This window comes from Paralichthys olivaceus, chromosome 6, assembly GCF_024713975.1.
Source record: "Paralichthys olivaceus isolate ysfri-2021 chromosome 6, ASM2471397v2, whole genome shotgun sequence".
NCBI lineage: Eukaryota > Metazoa > Chordata > Actinopteri > Pleuronectiformes > Paralichthyidae > Paralichthys > Paralichthys olivaceus.
The window spans coordinates 13,519,580-13,539,106 of NC_091098.1; the positions used below are offsets into that span (position 1 = coordinate 13,519,580).

Here is a 19,527-nt window from a genome sequence, read left to right on the forward strand (position 1 = left end):
ATTAGAGCCAGTGGCTGATCGGATTGGACTTGTTTACAGACACGGAGCGAGCTGCTTAGGTAGTCTGTTAAATCTCCCTGTAATGCTCAAACAGACAGATTTTGGGGTCCTGGACCCCCTCTGGTGCGGACCACACTGCGCTCCTCTGTCACCACCCCACCACCCACCTCTTGTCTCTCTCCATTAAGACAACTACTTAGGGCTTCGATTTCTCTATTAAATTCTGTGGCTGATTAGACCCATATTTGGGTGGAAATCCATCCCAAACAAGGACTAAGACCCTGGCTGGGGCAGCTGTTGAGCAGTCTAATACCCTGCACCTTCCTCCCACCCTGCCTGATATCACAGGCACCGTATGGACAATTAATCTGGCAGACAGAGGTGATGAACACACAGAGAGAGGGGATGGAGGTGTTGGGTCTGGGCTGATTATGCCTCTTGCTGTGTCTCTGGCTAATGGGATAAGGGACAGGGTCATACCCCGGGCAGTAGTGGAGCAAAGGTGTGAGCTTCACTGATAAAAAAGTAATTGATTAATTAGGAGTAAATGTATTTGTTGGGAAGTGTGGTTGATGGTGAAGGTTTTCAAACAACATGCATATCCTTGGTGGGTCACATGGGGAGGTGGAGCCAATCCCAGCTGATATTGGGCGAGAGGCGGGGATGCCCTGGACAGGTCGCCAGCATATCGCAGGGCCAACATACACAGACAGACAACAATTCACACACACACACATCTACAGTCAAATTAAAGTCATGAATTAACCCAATCTGGAAATCTTTGGACTGTAGGAAGAAAGAAGCAAGAGCATGCAGACAAAACTCACACAAACATGAGGAGAATATGCAAACTCCACACAGAAATACCCCGGCCAAATTAGGATTTATATCTGGAACCTTCTTGCTGTGAGGCAACGTCAGCACAGTAAAGAAGAGACAACAAAAGAACTAATAACAATCATTTCAGTCATCAAATTCATTTTTGATGCACAACGATATGATAATGTGAAAAGTTTGGTTTGCATGTTGACATATAACACTGCTGCCATCAGTCATACCTTGTTAGGGTGCAGTAAACCACACAAACATACATTATCTGATGAGATAAATGGGTAAAACTAACACTCTGTGGCAGAAACATCGAGTACAGTTGGTTGATCGCTGAATATTGATAGCCACACGCACCGTTTTACAACCATATGTCTTCAGCGGCTGCATACTTCCTCACACAAGCTACTTGACAAATAGCTGTGATTAAATGCTGTCTATGCTCTGTCTGTAAGCTGTGAGAAAAGCTCTTAGCTTAGCATACGCACACCATGGTTCCTCTGCTCACATGAAAATGGATTAATGGCAAACAAAGCTATTTATTCAGAGGTAATTTAAAACAGGGGGTTTAACAAAAATCCTGGAGTGCAGCAGAGAATGTGGGAAGAACATTAAGTAATCAACTTGAGAGCGACCTTCAGGAATGAGTAATAAGCTTATGTTCAATTCCTCCAATCACACAAATTAAAGTAAATTAAATGGGCGAATAGAGCGTTTACATGTGGTACAGGGAGATGAGAAGGCAGATGCATCATCAGCCTTGATGCAAAGGAGGAGAGAGAGAATAAAAGAAGGGAGGGGAAGGAAAGACAATGTCTGACACTTCTGTATATTACCCTATACACACAAGCACACAGATGGCATCACTGGGGGTCCTACCTGTGTTTCCAGGACTGGTGTTGTGGTCAGAGGCTGACTGGCCCTCGGGCATGCCGTGCTGTCTGGTGTGGTGCAGGTTGGAAATTATTGTAGAGAGGTCACTGTCACGACTGTAACACACACACACGCACGCACATGCACGCACACACACAGACACACACACAAGCACACACAAACACACACACAGAAAAGAGAGGGGGAAGAGAAGATAAACACATTTGAAAGCGTCCCCAAACAAACTTAATTCCACGACGCAATCTAAAGCAGCAGAGCGTAAACTCATACAATTTCACACACTACTTACTGCAGAAATCCTTCATCCAGACAGACCTGTCCTCTCTGAAGCACATGCCTCCTCACACTCTCTGCAGCTACAAGTGGCCGTCCTGTAAACCTTCTCTCAGCTCTTAGGTGTGTAATACACACTGACAGACTACTGCATCCAGCACTTTTGGGTCTCATCCCTACTCATCTTCTACACTAAGATGTATTAACGAACATATTCAAAACTCATAAGTAGTTTAGCAGCTTAAAACATGATTATTGCTCTTTTTAAAACTGCGGCCACCAAATGCTGTTTTACAGAAATAAGGCAATTGGATCATTTGAAAAGAAAAAATTATGTTAAGATGAAAAATATCAGTCAAGCCTTGGGGCAGTTTTCATTATTAGTAATATTATAAAACAACATAATGATTCTATGCTATACGGCATTGTTGATTGAAAAAAATATTTCATATTATATTCTTCTACATGAAAACACAAGGTTTTTTTCACAATAAGAGTCACCGCTCTCATGTACCCTCTCCTGCCCTTCAGCACCCAGAGGAGGAGCAGGAGGAGGGTTTAGAGATTATATGCCTAGATCTGGTTGGAGCCACTCTGCCCTTCCAAATGCTCCACCCCCCCTGCCTCTCCAACCGCGCCACACCAGTGGACCCACGCAACTGTGTCATGGAGGCATTTCATTTTCAATCTGATTACCATCCTGATCGCATTAAATAGCATAATGATGGGAAATAGGCGCTTAGCATTTGAGGGGAGTGTAGCAGCCGCGCAGCGCAAGTGTAGTCACGGTGTAATGGCAAACAGCTTGTGTGGCAGGAGAGGTACAGTGTTGAATATTTCTTAGCTGACAGTTTGCATTTCATTTACTGGGAATCTGTCCCAACCCTAAAAATATGCAGCATTTCGACACATTATTTGGATGGCATCAGACTCCTCGAGTGTCAGCAGAAATCTCCTTTACAGGCCAAACGCAGCAAGTTTATTGAAAGCAGAATCATCCATGAAGGGGGTCTGGTATGACACGGCACAGCTCAGTTTATGGGACAAAAGCGGTGAATGGTTCTTAGCTGCCACCGCTATGACGAGGCCACACTGTTTGCGGCCGCTGGATTTGGGTTTTTACAGTCCCATGATTACAGGCTCCCGTTGTAATGTCAGGCTGCCGGTCGCCAAGCTGTTTTCCACACGCTAACAGGAAAGATGAAGGGGAGCGTGTAGAGGACCTAATGCTGGCCATGCCCGCTTCACCAGTCACCTTTCAGTCACGGCGAAACCAGTGACTCAGAAAACTGTCTCAGACCAAACACTCCCCGCTAGTTGCTACGCATGGAGATGCTTGATTGGACAGTGACTGCAAACTTTTAAGACTAATGATAGACTTCTTTTTTAGAGTGTAAATTGCTAAAATTAGTAGCTATCCATGTCTGAGCCCAATGGTTTTCTTCAAAAGAGAAAATGAGATGCAGGGAAGGTTTTTTTTTTTTTTTTTTTTTAATTGTGCTTCGAGTGGTATAATAATGTATCTGCGTCATCCAGTGACTCCAAAAAAACCCACACACTGGAGTTATACACTCCACTGTGAGAAACTGCAGCTAAATCCATCACTCAGCTGGCTGCGTTGTAACACTACCCTGTGTCCATCATTTAAAGTGATCGTGATAATGCTAAACTTCTCAGAGAGGTGATGGGGTTATTATCCTGTGGCAAAGTGGCCGCTCTAAGCCATGAATGGCAAGGACATTGTTAGTGGGGTAATTAGCGCACTTTTCCTGAGCTGTCCCACCTCGGCCTGGGCTAATGAGGGCCTAGTCCTGTCCCCACCCACCTCTGCCCTCCCTCTATCCCCCCTCCCTCCTCTCCTCTTTATATGGGTGGAGGCAAGGTCACACTCGAGCTCTGGAAGATGGAGAGGGGGGGTTGGGGATGGTGTTTAAAACCCAGTCACCTGAGTCAGCGCTCCCTAAGGAGTTTCTGAGGCCAGCCTTTGCAGGGGAGGGCAGGGGCCTTAGAGAGGACGGCGGGGGTTATATTGTCGCTGTTGGGCCTGATAGCTAAGAAGGACATGAGCTGCCTTCTTATCTCCCAGGTGCACACCGGAGACAATCATCTCATCCTCAGCTCATCCCTAAACTGGTCAATACTGCCCCTTCATCCCCGGCCACAGGACAGACACACTGGCCCAGACACTGGGGCAACTAATATGTGTTGAGGAAGAAAATTCTGTCATGGATACTCCAATATTACTGAACTTGTATTTATATTAGTTACTCACTTAATATAAGTAATTAGATTTCCACCATTTTTAAAATTGGTGCCAAAACAATTCCCAAATCCCTGCACTTAAACAATTACTTTTTACATTACCTTAGTTTAGAGATTTTTTTATTTTCCAAAGCTAAATGTTTGTTTAAATCAGGGGTGGGGAACCTCCTGCCTCCAGGACAGTTAGACAAATCATAAATACAAAAGAGTAACACATTTCCTGGATAAATGGACAAATAGACCAGACAAGACCAGTGTGCCCATTAACAGGGACAAACGTGCAGATAAATTTAATGCTTGGATAAAGATAACGCTCTTTGGTGGAGCTTGGTGCCAAACAAGCAGCTTTCATAGACCACATTCTGACAGAGACAATGTTATGCTGGGAAGGTTTGTGGTTAGTGAGCTCATATAGCTAACAGGCTGAACCATCATTCAGGGGGAGAATTTGAGAAGGAGCCTCGTAGCCACTGCAAAGTTGCTAAAACTGGACAAAGTGAAAACACTCCAAAGAGACATTTCACTCAAAGGACCATCGTTGAGTGGATTACTGATAAAAGTGACGGACGCTGCAGGAACAGTCTGTTTTTTCTCTGTGGCTTGTGATGTTTGTGATTCCACACAAAAGCAGCTATAAGCATTGTCATCACCATCATTATATATATATGTGTGTATTCAATACTTTAGCATGGCCCACGAAGGAGTTTCATAAAAACTGAAATGGCCCTTAAAGGAAAAAGTTCCCCACCCTTGGCCTAAAGTGAATGTGTAACATAAGTTAAAAGGTTTTCCTGATTTAGGTCAGAAAATATCTGATCCAAGAAAAAGAAAACAAGCCCAGGAATCCAACCAAGCATTCAATGCCAAGGTTTAAAACTTTTTAACACTCGATACTCACATTTCAGGAAACATCTGACCAACATTTCTACTGCTGTTTTCTTTCAGTGCTTCCTGTCTACACATTTTGAATATACTTCAAATGTCCCTCGACTCGATATTCATATTCGTATTGTGCTGTCAATGTTGATAAATCACATCACCAGTATCCCTGGAAAAAGCTTATAACATTAATATGCCAGATCATTTGAGTTTATAGGCTCTTTAGTATGTTCAGGAAAGGTTGTGCTCCCGTCTACCGTCGCAGTGCACACATGAAAAGACTCCTCTCCTGGCACAGGGAGTCAACTCAGTACAAACGCCCTGCAGTGAACTGCTGTGGCATTGGCACGTGGAGCTGAGGTGGCGGGGCTGGAGGTCACAGTGTGAGCTGGCAGAAGCTGGCAGCCCAGGCGCCCTGACGCCATGTCTCACACCACCACTGGGAAAGTGCTGACAGACGCACAGCAGGGATGTGAAGGTGGAGGTGTGGAGGGTAGAAAGAGTGAAAGAGAGAGACAGAGATGGAGGAGAGGTCGCTGTGTAACATCTGGTCCTCGCAGGTTTACCATGTAACCTCCTCTGGCCTCAAGACTACAGCCCTGAACACAATCCACTTCAACCTGCACAGGTGACCCACAGCAAGATTCAAATACTACCAGGCAGTATGCAATATTCAAAATCCCACAGCATAATAAGATATGGGCTTGGGCAAAGTGCTGAGTGAAAAAAGTAAAGTTTCTATGATTCCTCACTAAAATGAATAATGCAAGTCTTTCTATTTAGGTAATACACATAACTTGAGGATGCGTGACGTTTAATGTAGGTATATAGATCGGTTCCTTATACATTTTATGTTTTGTCTGATTCCCGCAAGCAACGGAAACACAATTGCCATGCCGCTCCTAGCAAGATCGAAAGGCAACCTGCAACTGGGAGCCCTGAGAGCAGAGGGGGTAATGAATAAATACAGAAATGGATACATAAAAAATGAGAGTAGCCCAGCTTCACTTCTCCGCTGGTCCTCAGTTGTAGGGATTGACATGAGGTCGATAAGGCAGCCAAGGAGGGAGAGAACAGTATAACGGAGATAGAATGAACGGTAAATCGGCCATGTTGCATTTAGTTTCTTTCCTGTGCTAAGCCTTTTCATTTGTCCAATGGTAAACACTTGATGAGATCTTATTTTTCTCATTTGTGACATTTGGATAAAAAAAAGAAACAATCAGTTATATTGTGTGATCCATTTGTGCTTTCAAAAAGCACACTCTTACTATCTTTGGTAGACTTCAGAATATCGTGAGGTGCTGATGAATGGTAAACATTGTGTCTTTCACATGTGGAACTGAGGAACGTTCAAGCAAACACCAAAACTGGGACTTAGCTGCTGCAGACCATCTTTTTCGTTAATCCCTTGTTTTGACAGGAAGTTAATAGACAAAACACTGCTCTATGTGGGAAACAATGAACGCCCTGCTGCCGCAGCCAACGCCCAATCAACAACCAAATTGCTGTGACTCTTGTTGCCATGGTGAATGCGTGTAAACAAGACCAAAAACTCTTGAAGCGGAAAGCTCCTCTAGAAAGCTATAAAACCTCAGAGCTCACTAATTAGTGCTTTAGGGGGAGAGCCATTTCCAGTAATTTCACACTGTCCGTGACCCTTTACTGGCATAAGGCAATGACACAGTAGTTCAATAAAGCCAGAGGACAAAATGTCAAATGCAATGGACATACAGAAGTCACGGTGTCGTTCACTCGCTGTGGTTATTGCACAGATTGAATCCAGCATCACCATTAACAAATAAGTGCCAGTGCCGCTACATGAAAAAAGTTCCTCTATCACACCGAGAAAAACAGCGATAGTCACTAATTATTATTATATATTATATTAGAGTCTTCTGAGTGTTCCATTCAAAGCTCAAATGCTGCTTCAGTGTTTCAGTGAAGTAAAAAAACAGTGAAGCTGACAGCAGTTAAAGACTATGACGAGGTCATAATTACACCCACAGTTACCTTAACTATGACCTTGTCGCTGAAGACAAATGTCTCAGGGCAAAACTATTAACATGTTATGTTAAATCCAATACGTTGCTTGTTTTAAAAAGCTTTTCCCTTTGAGTGGATGGACAAGAGACAAAATGGCTTTCATAAAGACACAGTGATTAGCCTCTGACAATTGAACAGCTTGGAATTTTTATGTTTTTGTCTATAGCCCTTTTCCACTGGTCAAAAAACCCCACTAACATCTGGCTTTTGTCTGCAGTGTAAATGGATAGAATGGGGGACTCTGAGTAAACTTGCATACACCCACTAATTGTGGTGTAAAAGAGGTAAATGGTAAAGGTCTGCTAACATTAATACTACATGGAGTAAAACATTTCCCTATTATGTAGATGGGGAAGATCTAGATAAATGTACATGTGAGTGATAAGTTACAAAAGCCTCGTGCTTTTTTGGTGCAGGTTAATAATGGGTATGGTGGATTTTTTTTTCTCCACATGGTTGCCCAGGGCTGAAAGGCAGACGTCGGCGGGCGTAACCTATAAAATCCCCAGTGGTTGTCGGGTAATTACCCAGACTCTCCGTCAGCACTTTTTGATCAAAGCCTTGTTATCTAAGGCCAACTGAAACAAACACTAAGGTGGGCTTTGTTTTGCCCTTGAGTAAGACACTAAAATCCAGTTACCAAGATGAAATCCATACATCAGTGTTAATGAATCCAAGTCACAAACATGAATCCTATTCACAAAACAATCTGACGTACTGGCACTGTGATAATAGAACTACGTTTTATTTTTACATTTCAGTTCCTGTGTTTCATGGGAGCCACTTTGGACTTTGGTTTTGATACCTCAGGGAGCCTAAGGTATTGATACCCTGTAGTGATAATGATTACTGAGTCTGTAGCCCGGCTACACTTCAGTTTCGAGCCCAGATGCTCTGTGCTACTTTAGGACAAATGCAGATTTATGGGTGGCTGCAGCTCAAGAGGTAGAGAGGGTTGTCCACTAACTGAGGTCGGTGGTTCAATCTCCAGCACCTTCAGTCTGAATTGCGAAGTGCAAGATACCTAGATCCAAATTGCCCTGATGGAATGAATAAATGCAACTTAAACTATAAAGCTCTTTGAGTGGTAAATACAGTCCATTTACCATTTAAGTACAACCAAGAAACTCTATTACTGTCTGTAACAGTGACGACTATTAACATTAATCTAGTTTAAAAGGTTGGAGATTAAGTCCTAATGAGAGCTATGTAAATAACACCTGTTGACAATGACCAATAAATTCCCTACGTAAACCACAGCTGGTCATCTACTCTTCAATGTTACAGACATACACGTAGATTCTCTATGCACTGAAAACCTGTAGGAGAGCAGAAACTACACCATCCAAAGTTAATTTTCTGCATGATGCTTTATGATAGGAGAAAAAATGTGGATAAATAATTGAAACATGCTGTTTACACGAGCCCATACAGTGGGCAGGTTGCAGCAACCAAGTGGGTGTGACGCGGTGCTGCCGCCAGCCCTGATGATGTGTGTATGAGGCAGCACAGACACTCACTCACACGTATACAGAGGCCCTGTATTTTTCACATCCATCGGCCAAATCCAATTTGTTAAGACCCTTCTACGACTCACTTACGAAGCTGTGGTCAATGGAAATAAGATTTCCGTGATTGGACATCCCATTATCCCGGTCGTCCAGACCTGCACTAAAGGATAAAACAAGGCTGAGACGGATGCCCACGACAGACCGCAGCAGCGGCTCCAGCGAGTCCGCCGCCTTTCAAAGGGTAAAAGCTTGACATATTAGTCATAAGTGTTCTTTAAATTCATTATCATCTTAACACGCCAGCGGCACAAGTGTCAGGGGGAGGGGAAGCCCTCTCAAATGATGTTAGTGTATCCATTTTAAGCTTCACAAGTTGCTGTGCTGTCCGCCGTGTCACACGCAAGTCTCAAGAGATGAAAAACATCCTCCTCTGTAATGAGGTTGCACAAGCTGCTTATCCTGCAGCTGGGGAGATTGTGAGGTTAATCAATGAACAGCATCTGCATTATATCTCTTCATAGCCTGTTTGATTTCTGAATCATACAAATATGTTTACATACATGGAGAGTAATCACAGATCATCACAGATCCCAAGTTCCAAAAATGTCCTAATTTCTGTCTTTGATAAGAGGGCAAATTAATATATCAGATCCCATTAAGACTTAGTTCAAATTCTTGAGAAAGCACAGGGATTTAGTCAATGAGAGGCAGAGCACATTTGATTTATCTTAATGAGGGGACCTCACTGTTTGCATGATAATGATGAAGAAGTTGATTCACTTGAATCCTCACAGACTTTTTGTACATGCAGTCCACATATTCATGTCAAGCCCATATAATTCCTCCATCCATTAATTTGTATTCTGACAATAAGTTAAACAAACAATATGGAACTTAAGGCCGAGGTGGGCTTCTCAATTAAAACACCAACAAAAGGCCTAGTTTGATGATGCCATGAAGCAGTGTGGGATCATGGGAGTTGTTGTCTTCACCCCATTCTAATCTAAATCTAATCTAAATGACACAACTCAAGCGCAAGTCATGTTCATGGATGAGGCAACAAATAACAGTTTTATTCAAGTTATGCATCAAACAGCAATGAATAATCAAGATCAATTACGAGTGACCACTACAAACAGGGGAAGGAAAAGACAGCCCACTTACTATCTCGCAGTGTGTTTTTAATTTGTCATATGTTGTTTGCCACTTAAGGTATACCACGGGTAAAGCTGGTGATTTAAGAGGCAACCACAAATATACTTCCTGTTTTCTCGAATAAAATTGTTGTTATAGACATTTAAATGAAGTGTTACACATTATATCTTTATATTAATATAATAATTTGCACTAAAATGTGATGTTTTATTTTAAGAAAAAATAAATTGATAAATAATCAAGAATTAAAAACTTTCTGAAAACATTTAAAGCGTTCCAAATAAACAGACGCCAATTGTGGTTTTATTATTGTAGTCTAAAATAACAATGGCAATAAATTACTTTCTCATAAATTCATGAAAATAAAAAGTGTGAAGGATGAGGAATCAGAGAATGTTCAAAGATGCATATTAATCTGACTTTTTAATGTTGCTGAAGTGGTTTTGAAGAGAATTTGCAACATCTTATCATTAATCTAAGTCTGTGGCTCTCAGTCTGTTTGTATTTTCACTTCTCTCGCACCCTCAGCTCTAATATCTTTAATTGTTAATCGAGCACCTAGAACAGATGCTAATCAATATGGACATAGATTCAAAAGCAATAACAGCTTATACGTTATTTTCATACTAAAGTCTCTGCTCAAACCGTGCTCAGAAAGCTCAGGACGAAGCACACTTGTGACTCAGGTGACTTGTCTTTCAAAAATCATGTTGAGACACAGACTGAGACTTGGCAGCGGCCACAAAACCCAGACCAACAAACCAATTAACACTTTGAAAGCTCAGCACACATCCTTCCATCAGATATCCCAAAGCAAAAGCCATAAGTTTATTTTTGAAACACGGTTCTTTGTATGCTCATCTCAAAATGAGCCTTTAACACCTCAAAATTATCCTAAAATCACTGTTAATGAAAATGCCACACATGCGCCTAAGGTGCCATTATAAAAAAATGAGTGTGTATCCGTCTGCTTTCAGAAAGGAACTGAACAGAAGTAAACAAAACAGTGGACTTGTGATTGTTAATTATTTTTAACAGAAGCAACACCTCAGAGGCTACAGCAGGAGATCTTCCTCTTGTGGAGACTTCACTACACAGTGTAAGCATCTTCACATTGAAAGCCCTTGTAATTATGAAAATATGCATCAAAAAACAAAAAAAAGGAAAGGAAATCTAACTGCTGTCTGGTAAAAGCATGATTTGGGATCCAGTGCAAACCACGGCCACAGAAGTCATAAAGCAGGAGCCTCACCTCTTTCTCATAATACTGTAATGCAACTCGTCCTCTTGCTTGATGTGGGCATGATCCCCGCTGGCCCGCTCGCTGCCTTCACTGTCGTCACTGCTAAAGATGGAGGCCAGCTCCTTCTTGGGCACCCGGTTGGGGGGAAGGGGGATGGTGCGTTTCTCAGCCAAGCGCCCACGGTTCTGCACAACATGGCACAAAGGGAAAAAAAAGATGTCTTAGCAATTCATTATTCCTGGACCTTAAAGTACAAAAACATAAACAGCACTGTCTCCAGACACCTTGGGTGGTTTTGCGCACGTTTTTTAAGTTGTGACTTGACTTGACTCAAAGGTATCTTCGTTTAATTGAGCTGTATTGATTGACTATTTATGTGTTGCTTATTAAACGCCTCCTTATACATACATACAGAATCAATATTTCCAAATCAGGAGTACTCACACCTGAGGAGATACTCCTGCATTTACCAGGGGGTTTGTTGAAAGATAGGAATGTAAACTCAATTACTTTTCAAAGGAGAGAAATTCAGCTGTAGCACATGAGCACCATGTGTAAAGGTTAAAGAGGCATGTAAACTAGTCAGCGTGCAAGCAGAGATGTCTAACAACTCAGCTTAAGGTAACAGATAAATGATTGAAATAGGGTTAAAAGCAATAGCTGGCTACAAGGTGTGAGAAAAATAATATTAACATATTTTATAAATTGAATAGTTTAAAAAAAATACCAGACTTTAAACTCAATTATACATAATTATAAGATAAAAGGTAGAGATGTTCTGATACCAGCATTGGAAATTTCTCTGATTCTGCAGATAATGCAGGGTCGGGCATCTGCGAGTACCATACTCTTTGTACTGATCTGATACCACGTTTTTAGTTTTAGTTTCCTCCGGATAAATCTGATATTTTGTTTTCCTGGAAATCACTTCTTTGCTCAAAAACTGCAGATTGACTGAATTACCACTGGCAAGCATTCATTTTACAGTGGTGACGAAGAAGTGATTTTGGTAGCGTTGGCCAGAGCTAGCTAAAATGTCAGCAATTTGGCAATATTTATAAGTCCAGCATTAACGGTTTAACCTGAGCCAGATCATACAACGATAGGAATCATCACTTCCATACAGGATTAGTAGCATACAGGTGTTTTTTAAATGCCCTGGTGTTGGATCTGTAGTTTGTACCGGCCAATACATTTTGTGCTTATTTGCTTGAAAAGTGCTATAGATACAGAATTATTAGTAAAGTCGAGGTCGGAATCAGCATCAGGAAGGGAAAAATATATTGAAACATTTCTGTCACTGAAGAGGTAGTAGATCCTCAGAGAGGATTGTGGAAGTACATCAGACACAGATGGTTGGGAACCACTGCAGTCATAATCATTCAACAAAATAAAGTGTTTAAAAAATATTCTCATCAAAAGTAAAACTAATTTACAAGATAAAAAAGGTTATCAGCCATAATAATAACAGGACTGTAGCTGTAGCACTCATCAACCAAACTGAAGCAAAACAACTTAATCTCTAAAACGTGTTACTGTTGTACACACTAAGTCAGCTGTAGCACTTTACTCACTGAATAAATTACATTAAAAATCCTCTAATACTTAAGTACTTCTGCAGTAATGAAGCAACTTTCTTCCCCACAAGCTGTTTGAAAAAAGTCACAACAAACTTTTTAACCTAAAACCAAACTAAATGGGGCAGACATTTTTTTTCCTTTTTCCAAAGCTGTCAGGAATGAGGAGAGAGAAGAAGGGATAAAGAGGAGAGTGTTGCCCTCGGGTCATTAGGAAGTGAAGCGGGGTGACCTTTAATGTGACCTGAAGAGGTCACTGCAGATTAACATGGACCTCTCACAGAGATGGGACAGGGACGAAAGAGATGGGGGGAGTAGGGAATTATAGAAGAGCAAAGGAACGACAGGCAAAAAGTTAGCAGGGTGGACGTGGGAAGGGCAGATGTAGGTTCATGCAGGAGAGAGAAGGTGAGAGAAAATACAGAAAAGAAAGAGAATGTGATGACTCAAAGCTCCACAGATGTAAGGTCTGTCCAGTGTGGGAGAGAGGACTTGGATTTGAAACAATATTCCCCCTCCTCTTTCTCTATCTCTTCCTCTCGTCTGTGCCTACATCACTGCTCTTACTCCCGGACGCCTTCGAGCCCTCTAGCTATCCCTTCCACCACACGCAACCCTGCTCTCCACCACTCCTCCCCACTCCCTCCTTCCCTCGCTCCTTCCATCCCAGGAGGTGCAGCAGCATGAGTGGCAGACGGGGGCAGGAGGAGGGATTTGGGGGCTCCTAGCCAAGAGGCAAACAGGTGCAGCCCCTGGAGTCTCTCAAATGGCAGACATTAAAAAGAGTTGGAGTTGGGGGGGTGGGGGGACAGAGAAAGATGAAAACATCCCCCAGGATGAGCAGGACGCATAGTTCTGCACATTTCTCCCCTTTTCTCTTTTTTTTCTCGGAGCCGTGCCAGAAAAGAGGTTTTTCCCTCCTTTCTTCTTTCCTGTCAGAGGTTTCTACAAGCTCTGCTCTGGCGTTTGAGGACAGTGGATCACTTACTGATACTCCTGCTACTTCCACACGAGGCCTCCGCGTACAGGAAGGAAGTGCTTGAGCTCCAACAGGGTGTAAGGGGGGGCGGGGGGTGAACAACACTTCAGAACAACAGAGCGACATGCTTATACGGATGCAGCCACGGTTGCATCTGTCAGACACACATCTGTTAGATACAAATCCTCCGCCTCAAGTTTCTTTCGTGCTCTATCCGCGTTGTCAGGGAAAAACACACAAGCACACACGCGCTACACTATCACACACATCGTACGCACACTCACTCACACACACACCTGTTCCTGTTCCCTAGAATTCCCCTCCAAAGCTGGGGATTTTACTTGGAGCATGCCAGCAATATAATGTATACAAGAATAGTTTGTCTAAGAGCAGTCGTGACTGTAGCTGTGTGTGTGTGTGTGTGTGTGTGTGTGTGTGTGTGTGTAGCTGTGTGTTTGTGTGTGAGCGTGTAGACAACCACCCACATGGCCGTGACATACCCAGGCTGACAGCCCCCCTCCCCTCCTGCTCCCCCCGTCCTCCCGGAAAGCCCCGATCCTTTCTTTAGTGGCACTGACGCAGAACTGGGGGTGAGCTCCCACTGCTTCCGGCAACACTTCCGCAGCACGGGGGAGGGCTCTCTGAAATAAAACACGAAGCAAAACACACCCCTGGCGGCCCACGTAGGGGCCCTGAAAGGAAGGGCGCCTGAACACCCAAGCTTGCGTATGTGCACGCACAAACACACACAAGCCTCTGCGCAGAGCTGAGGCAACCTTACTGTGTGTGGTCAACCTCCTTTCAGCCATGGAAAAAAGTATCTCATAAAAGTCCCACTAAAAGCACCTCTATGAATATTGCCTCCCACGTTTTCTGTCTGACAGTCAGGCGGCCAAGAAATATATCTGGGCTTCACATTTACAAACACACACACACACAAGAAAAAAAGACACGCGCACATGCCTGGGGACACACAATTATAATGGTCTTATCAGGACGTGACAAACACATACAGAAACACTTCACCTAGACAGTCAAATGCTTTCTCCATATTCATGTAATACATGAAGTCTCCAATAGATACAACATGAGATGAACTCTGGAAATAGAATTTAAACTGAAAATGCAGAAAGATTGATACTGATTGATTACATACTGACTGCCAAGTTTGACAACAGTCTATAGTTACATCACATATTATAGGTCAAACTGAATGAGATGTAAACACCCCTCATTGTCTATATTCCAATATACAAGTGTGCCTTAAACTAGTTTATGCTGTGTTTGTTATAGGGCAGGGGAATATGGCCACAATTTTATCAAAATAAAAATTTCATCTGTCAGTGGATATCGATAATTATCACAATAAATGACAAATAATTATTCTTTTAAATTTAAATACTGATTTCTGCTCCTGATTTAAGGTTTTGGTTTGAAACTCTTCTATGAGCAGATAATGAGAGACACTTGATAAACAGCAAAACATTTTACAAATCAGTTGTGTTACACCTCCTCACTGTGTTTGCACCTTAGCATCATCAAGTATTTACGGCTTGTATTCAACGATATAGGCCGAACTTGAGGGTATGCTGAGGCTAATGGTAAATCTGACTGGCTACTGGCTTGTATGGCAGTACTATGAAAGCCATGTGGCCCGCTCAGTAGATCAGACATCATAACCTCAATGCCTTTTTAAACTAAACGCTGTCCCATTGTAGAACATATAGGACAAGATGGAGAATATCCCTTGTAGGTTTTACCACACTCATCAATGCCTACCAACAGTTGATGTTATTGGATGTTAGTGACCAACAGCAGATGTTAGGGACATTTCTTCAGTTGGGCATATATTTTACTGTAGTGATTTTCATTTTATTACAGATCTAATCAGTCAGCCACAGTTGTTCAGGCAGATGGGTCGACATGATACTTGCAAAAGTACTGTAAAATTATTTTGGCTCTGAAAACCATTTTTACATCATAACTTCAGAGTATTACCTCCACCAATAGGCTTATGTTTCAACCTCTGTCCTTTTGTTTATTGGCTGGTTTGTATGTTATTTAGCATTAAACAAACACTACTGGGTGGATTACCACAAGAGTTGGTAAAAGGATGTGGTATGGGTCAGGGGAGAACCCATTACATTTTGTTGCAGATCTGGATCAGGGGACGGATCCAGAATTTTTTCCCCCACTTTCTTTAACATAGCAAGACTGGGTATTTTTCAACATTTTCATGGATCTTGATGTAAAAATATCAAAGTGTTTGCATTTAGTGTGGATTGATTGGATTTAAGGAGATTGTTGGGCCTTGGCAGAGGTATGTGCTTTACTGAGTGCCACTCTAGTTAAATATATTCCTCAAATTCATATAAAGCCAACCTAAAATAACAACTGTTACAATTGTTCCTTATCTTAAGCTGTAGTTGTTGGGGTGACAGTATATTTTGTTGTAATCAAGAATAATGACAATGATGTTGAAGAGATTAGATACGAATGTGCAAAGTTTAGCTTTAGCCCTAAGACTTCAGTGGAATTCAGAGCAAGGGGTTGAGATTTACCAGAGTGCAGAATACAAAGTATTCTTATGGGCTCGCTAAATTTATAGAAAACAATCTTGAGAAATGGCAACAAGTCAATAGTACACTGTGACGGTTTTCTCAAGAGCCAAAATATAATTGGCATACATTATCATTTAATAGGTAGATATGCGTAATAAAGCTTTGACGTTTGAGCGAAAACTTTAGCGATAACATATGGTGACTAACACCCTTACATTTACAGCCACATAGGTTCCTCCAACTCATTTGGGTGGTGTCCTGGAACCATAAACCCGTAGCAGGGGTTTGGTTTAAAAGCAACAAAATGTTCTTGGTAGTGAAAAACAATACAGGCTAACATCACACAGTTACCTTACACATGGGCCTGTAAACGCAAGCAGAAATTAGAAGGCAATCCAATGTTCTCCCCCTAAACCAGCTCTTGGTGGAGAGGAGCACTAATAAGTGTGTGTGGGGTTTTTTTCTCCTTCTCCTTGCGTTATTTCCTGAAAGATGCAGTGCCCTGCCGCCGGCTCCAGCCAGCATTAGTGAGCACACACACACACACACACACACACACACACACACAGCGGTAGCCGCCCGTGACATTCCTGCAGCTGCGGCGCTCTCTCTCCCTCGCACGCGCCCCCCCAGCGATCTCCCTGGGGGACGAATGCCTAATGAGTCACGCGCCTGTCTGCCGTTACCTCGCAGCGTGTGCGTGTGTGTGTGTGTGTGTGTGTGTGTGTGTAGGCGGGATGCAGGGCCGAGTTGGCGCGAGCAGTCGGGGAAAGGGGGAGGGGGAATGAGGAGATGACGGAGGGAGTGGGAGAGAGGAGGAAAAAATAAGCGAGGGGAGGTTGAGAGGGAGGGAGGGAGGGAAGGGGTGAGGCGGTCATTACCACGTTCACGTAAGCGCTCTGAAACAAGGCCAAAACAAACCATTGGTGTGTGTGTGTGTGTGTGTGTGTGTGTGCGCGCGCCTCAGATTCAGTTCATCACGAAGTAAAAATTTCTAATTCTTAACTTTGTTTAATCTCACCCCCTTATCTCTTGACTCACCCGCACAGCATGCTGGGACATTTCCACAGGTGCACCCCTGAAGGGCATTTCAAATGTTTCAAACTTTGGTAAAATTGAGATGGCTTAGTATGCAAACACAACGGGTATATACTGATTACTGTAAATAATCAGGTTAAAGTAATGCTTTGATTAAAGTGTGTGTGTGTGTGTGTGTGTGTGTGTGTGTGTGTGTGTGTGTGTGTGTGTGTGTGTGTGTGTGTGTGTGTGTGTGTGTGTGTGTGTGTGTGTGTGTGTGTGTCCATGGTTTGCAGTAAGCAGATTTCCCCCAGTAACCCAATAATAAAGTTGTTATATGGTCTGGCTGAGAGTGCAGACACTGTTTGTGAGGATTTGTGGAAAAAGTCTCATTAGCACCACAAAGCAATAAGAAAATAAGTTGCTGTTTAACGTTGGTGCTTTGATGTATTCAACTTAATAAAATCTCTATTACATCTAGCGTTAGCTGTGACATGAAAGCTGTTTAGCTGAAATCCTAAAATAAAGTCGCCGTTACCTTTTTTTTTTTTCACCCTGAGCCATGACACTGTTTGTGTGTGAAAAAACACCCATTTGCATCCACTGCACTCCCTGACCTTTGTGGTGCATGTTCAGAATCCAAACACTTATAGAAATCAGACAAAGGCACGCTATACTGTCAGAGTAAAGGAGAAACATCTAACAAGGGCTTTATATTTTCCTAATCTGGTTATAATCAAATTATTAGTGTGCGCGTAAACACACTTACTGCAATATCTGGAACAAGAGCAAAGATCAAGACCGGCTGTGAATAAACAGATACGTAATTAGAAACATGCCAAACTCTTCTGGCATAAAATAATATAATGCTCCTATAGACACTTTTATTCACAGCGATAGAGGAATAAACACATTCCTACACCACTCACAAACACACACTAACTAAAGGCATGCAGTAAAGTTGTATAGACACATAATTGTGCAAAGGCAATCACTCTCCTGTAAAAAGCTCATCCCTATCAGTGATATAGTTAAGTTGCTGCTCGTTACTGTTATTTTAATCAAGATCTTTCATTGGTGTTTAAATGAAGATTGCAGCAGAAATATCATCAACCAAGCAAATAACATGAGAAAGTTATTTTTTACACTGAAAGGATGAAATCAGACAGAAATCAAAAACACGACAAATGTGATTCTTCACTTCTCAAAAGATGTGTGTGTGGAGAACATCTCCAGCCATGGGATCAGCTGCCTCTTCAAGAAAACATACTTAGCAAAATAATGTGTGTGCGTGTGTGTTTTATATAGTCTTTAAGCAACACTTGGTTGTTCAAGGCCGTGTGAAAGAAAGAGAAAAAAAGTGAGAAAGCACTGTAGGGCGGACAGGCATGCGACCAAGTCCCCCTCCTCCCCACACACACACACCCAAGCACACATACACACATACAGACACACGCTCTCCTGCCGTTGCAGCCCAGTGAAGCGGCACAGGGCAAAGAGGGAGGGATGGGGGGGGTGGCGGCGGTGTCGGCAGGAAGGGGAGGGGGTGAGGTGCACAGAGGGCGAGAGATGGTGATGTGGAGGGGAAGGGGTGGGGGGTGCTGTTGGGCGGCGCTGGGAGGTCAGTGGCAGTGCAATCAAGCATGCCTGTGCGCCTCTCGCTCTCTCCCCTTTCCCTCTTGTTCCCTTTCCTCCTCCCATATTCCCTCTCTGTCTCTCTCTCTCTTTCTGTGTTCGTACTGGCCGCTGAAGTCACCATGGGTGAGCTTTACAGGTGACCACCACGTCTCTCTCTCCCCTGCATGGCAAACGCAGGGGAAGTGGAGGCGAGAGCGCAAAGTTTAGAAAATTGAAGTCAGGTTTTCTGATGTTTTGGTCCCAACAGGAGTAAAATTTAAACCAGACTATCAATGGAATCTCCTCTAAAGTTTGACATTGTAATAAAACACACAAGGACAATTAAATACACTCCTTGATGAGATTTAGACAAATCCCACACAAAATTACACTTTATGGAGCAAAGGTAGATAAACTCAAAAGATTCAATATAAACACAGTTTGGGTTTGTCCATATTTATCACACACTGTCTTTTTTATCACAATATTAACATTAAACAAAATGAGTTACAAATACAAACTTATTTTTAGAATTGATTTCCAAATATATGTAATTGATTATAATGATCTGCAAAATCATAACTGTCTTAAAGCTACATTACAACGTTTAATAATAATCAACAACTGTTCAACATTGATGTTGTCTTGCTGGTCTTATATACACTGTGTGTGCTTGTCAGTGCAA

General features: G+C 42.5%; 1 protein-coding gene across 11 annotated transcripts in view; it reads right to left on the reverse strand.

Annotated features, from left to right (window-relative positions):
- The window catches only part of samd11 (sterile alpha motif domain containing 11), an 86,077-nt gene that overhangs the window by 25,082 nt on the left and 41,468 nt on the right, over nt 1-19,527 (reverse strand). For 9 of the 11 annotated variants that reach the window (XM_069525988.1, XM_069525985.1, XM_069525980.1 and 6 more), the window contains 2 exons: nt 11,101-11,276; nt 1,708-1,817 (listed from right to left, as the gene is read on the reverse strand). In XM_069525988.1, coding sequence (XP_069382089.1) covers nt 1,708-1,817; nt 11,101-11,276 — 286 coding nt within the window. Of the gene's footprint in view, nt 1-1,707; nt 1,818-11,100; nt 11,277-14,147; nt 14,500-19,527 lie in introns of those variants that run through there. The other 2 variants (XM_069525983.1, XM_069525984.1) reach the window with 2 other exon arrangements.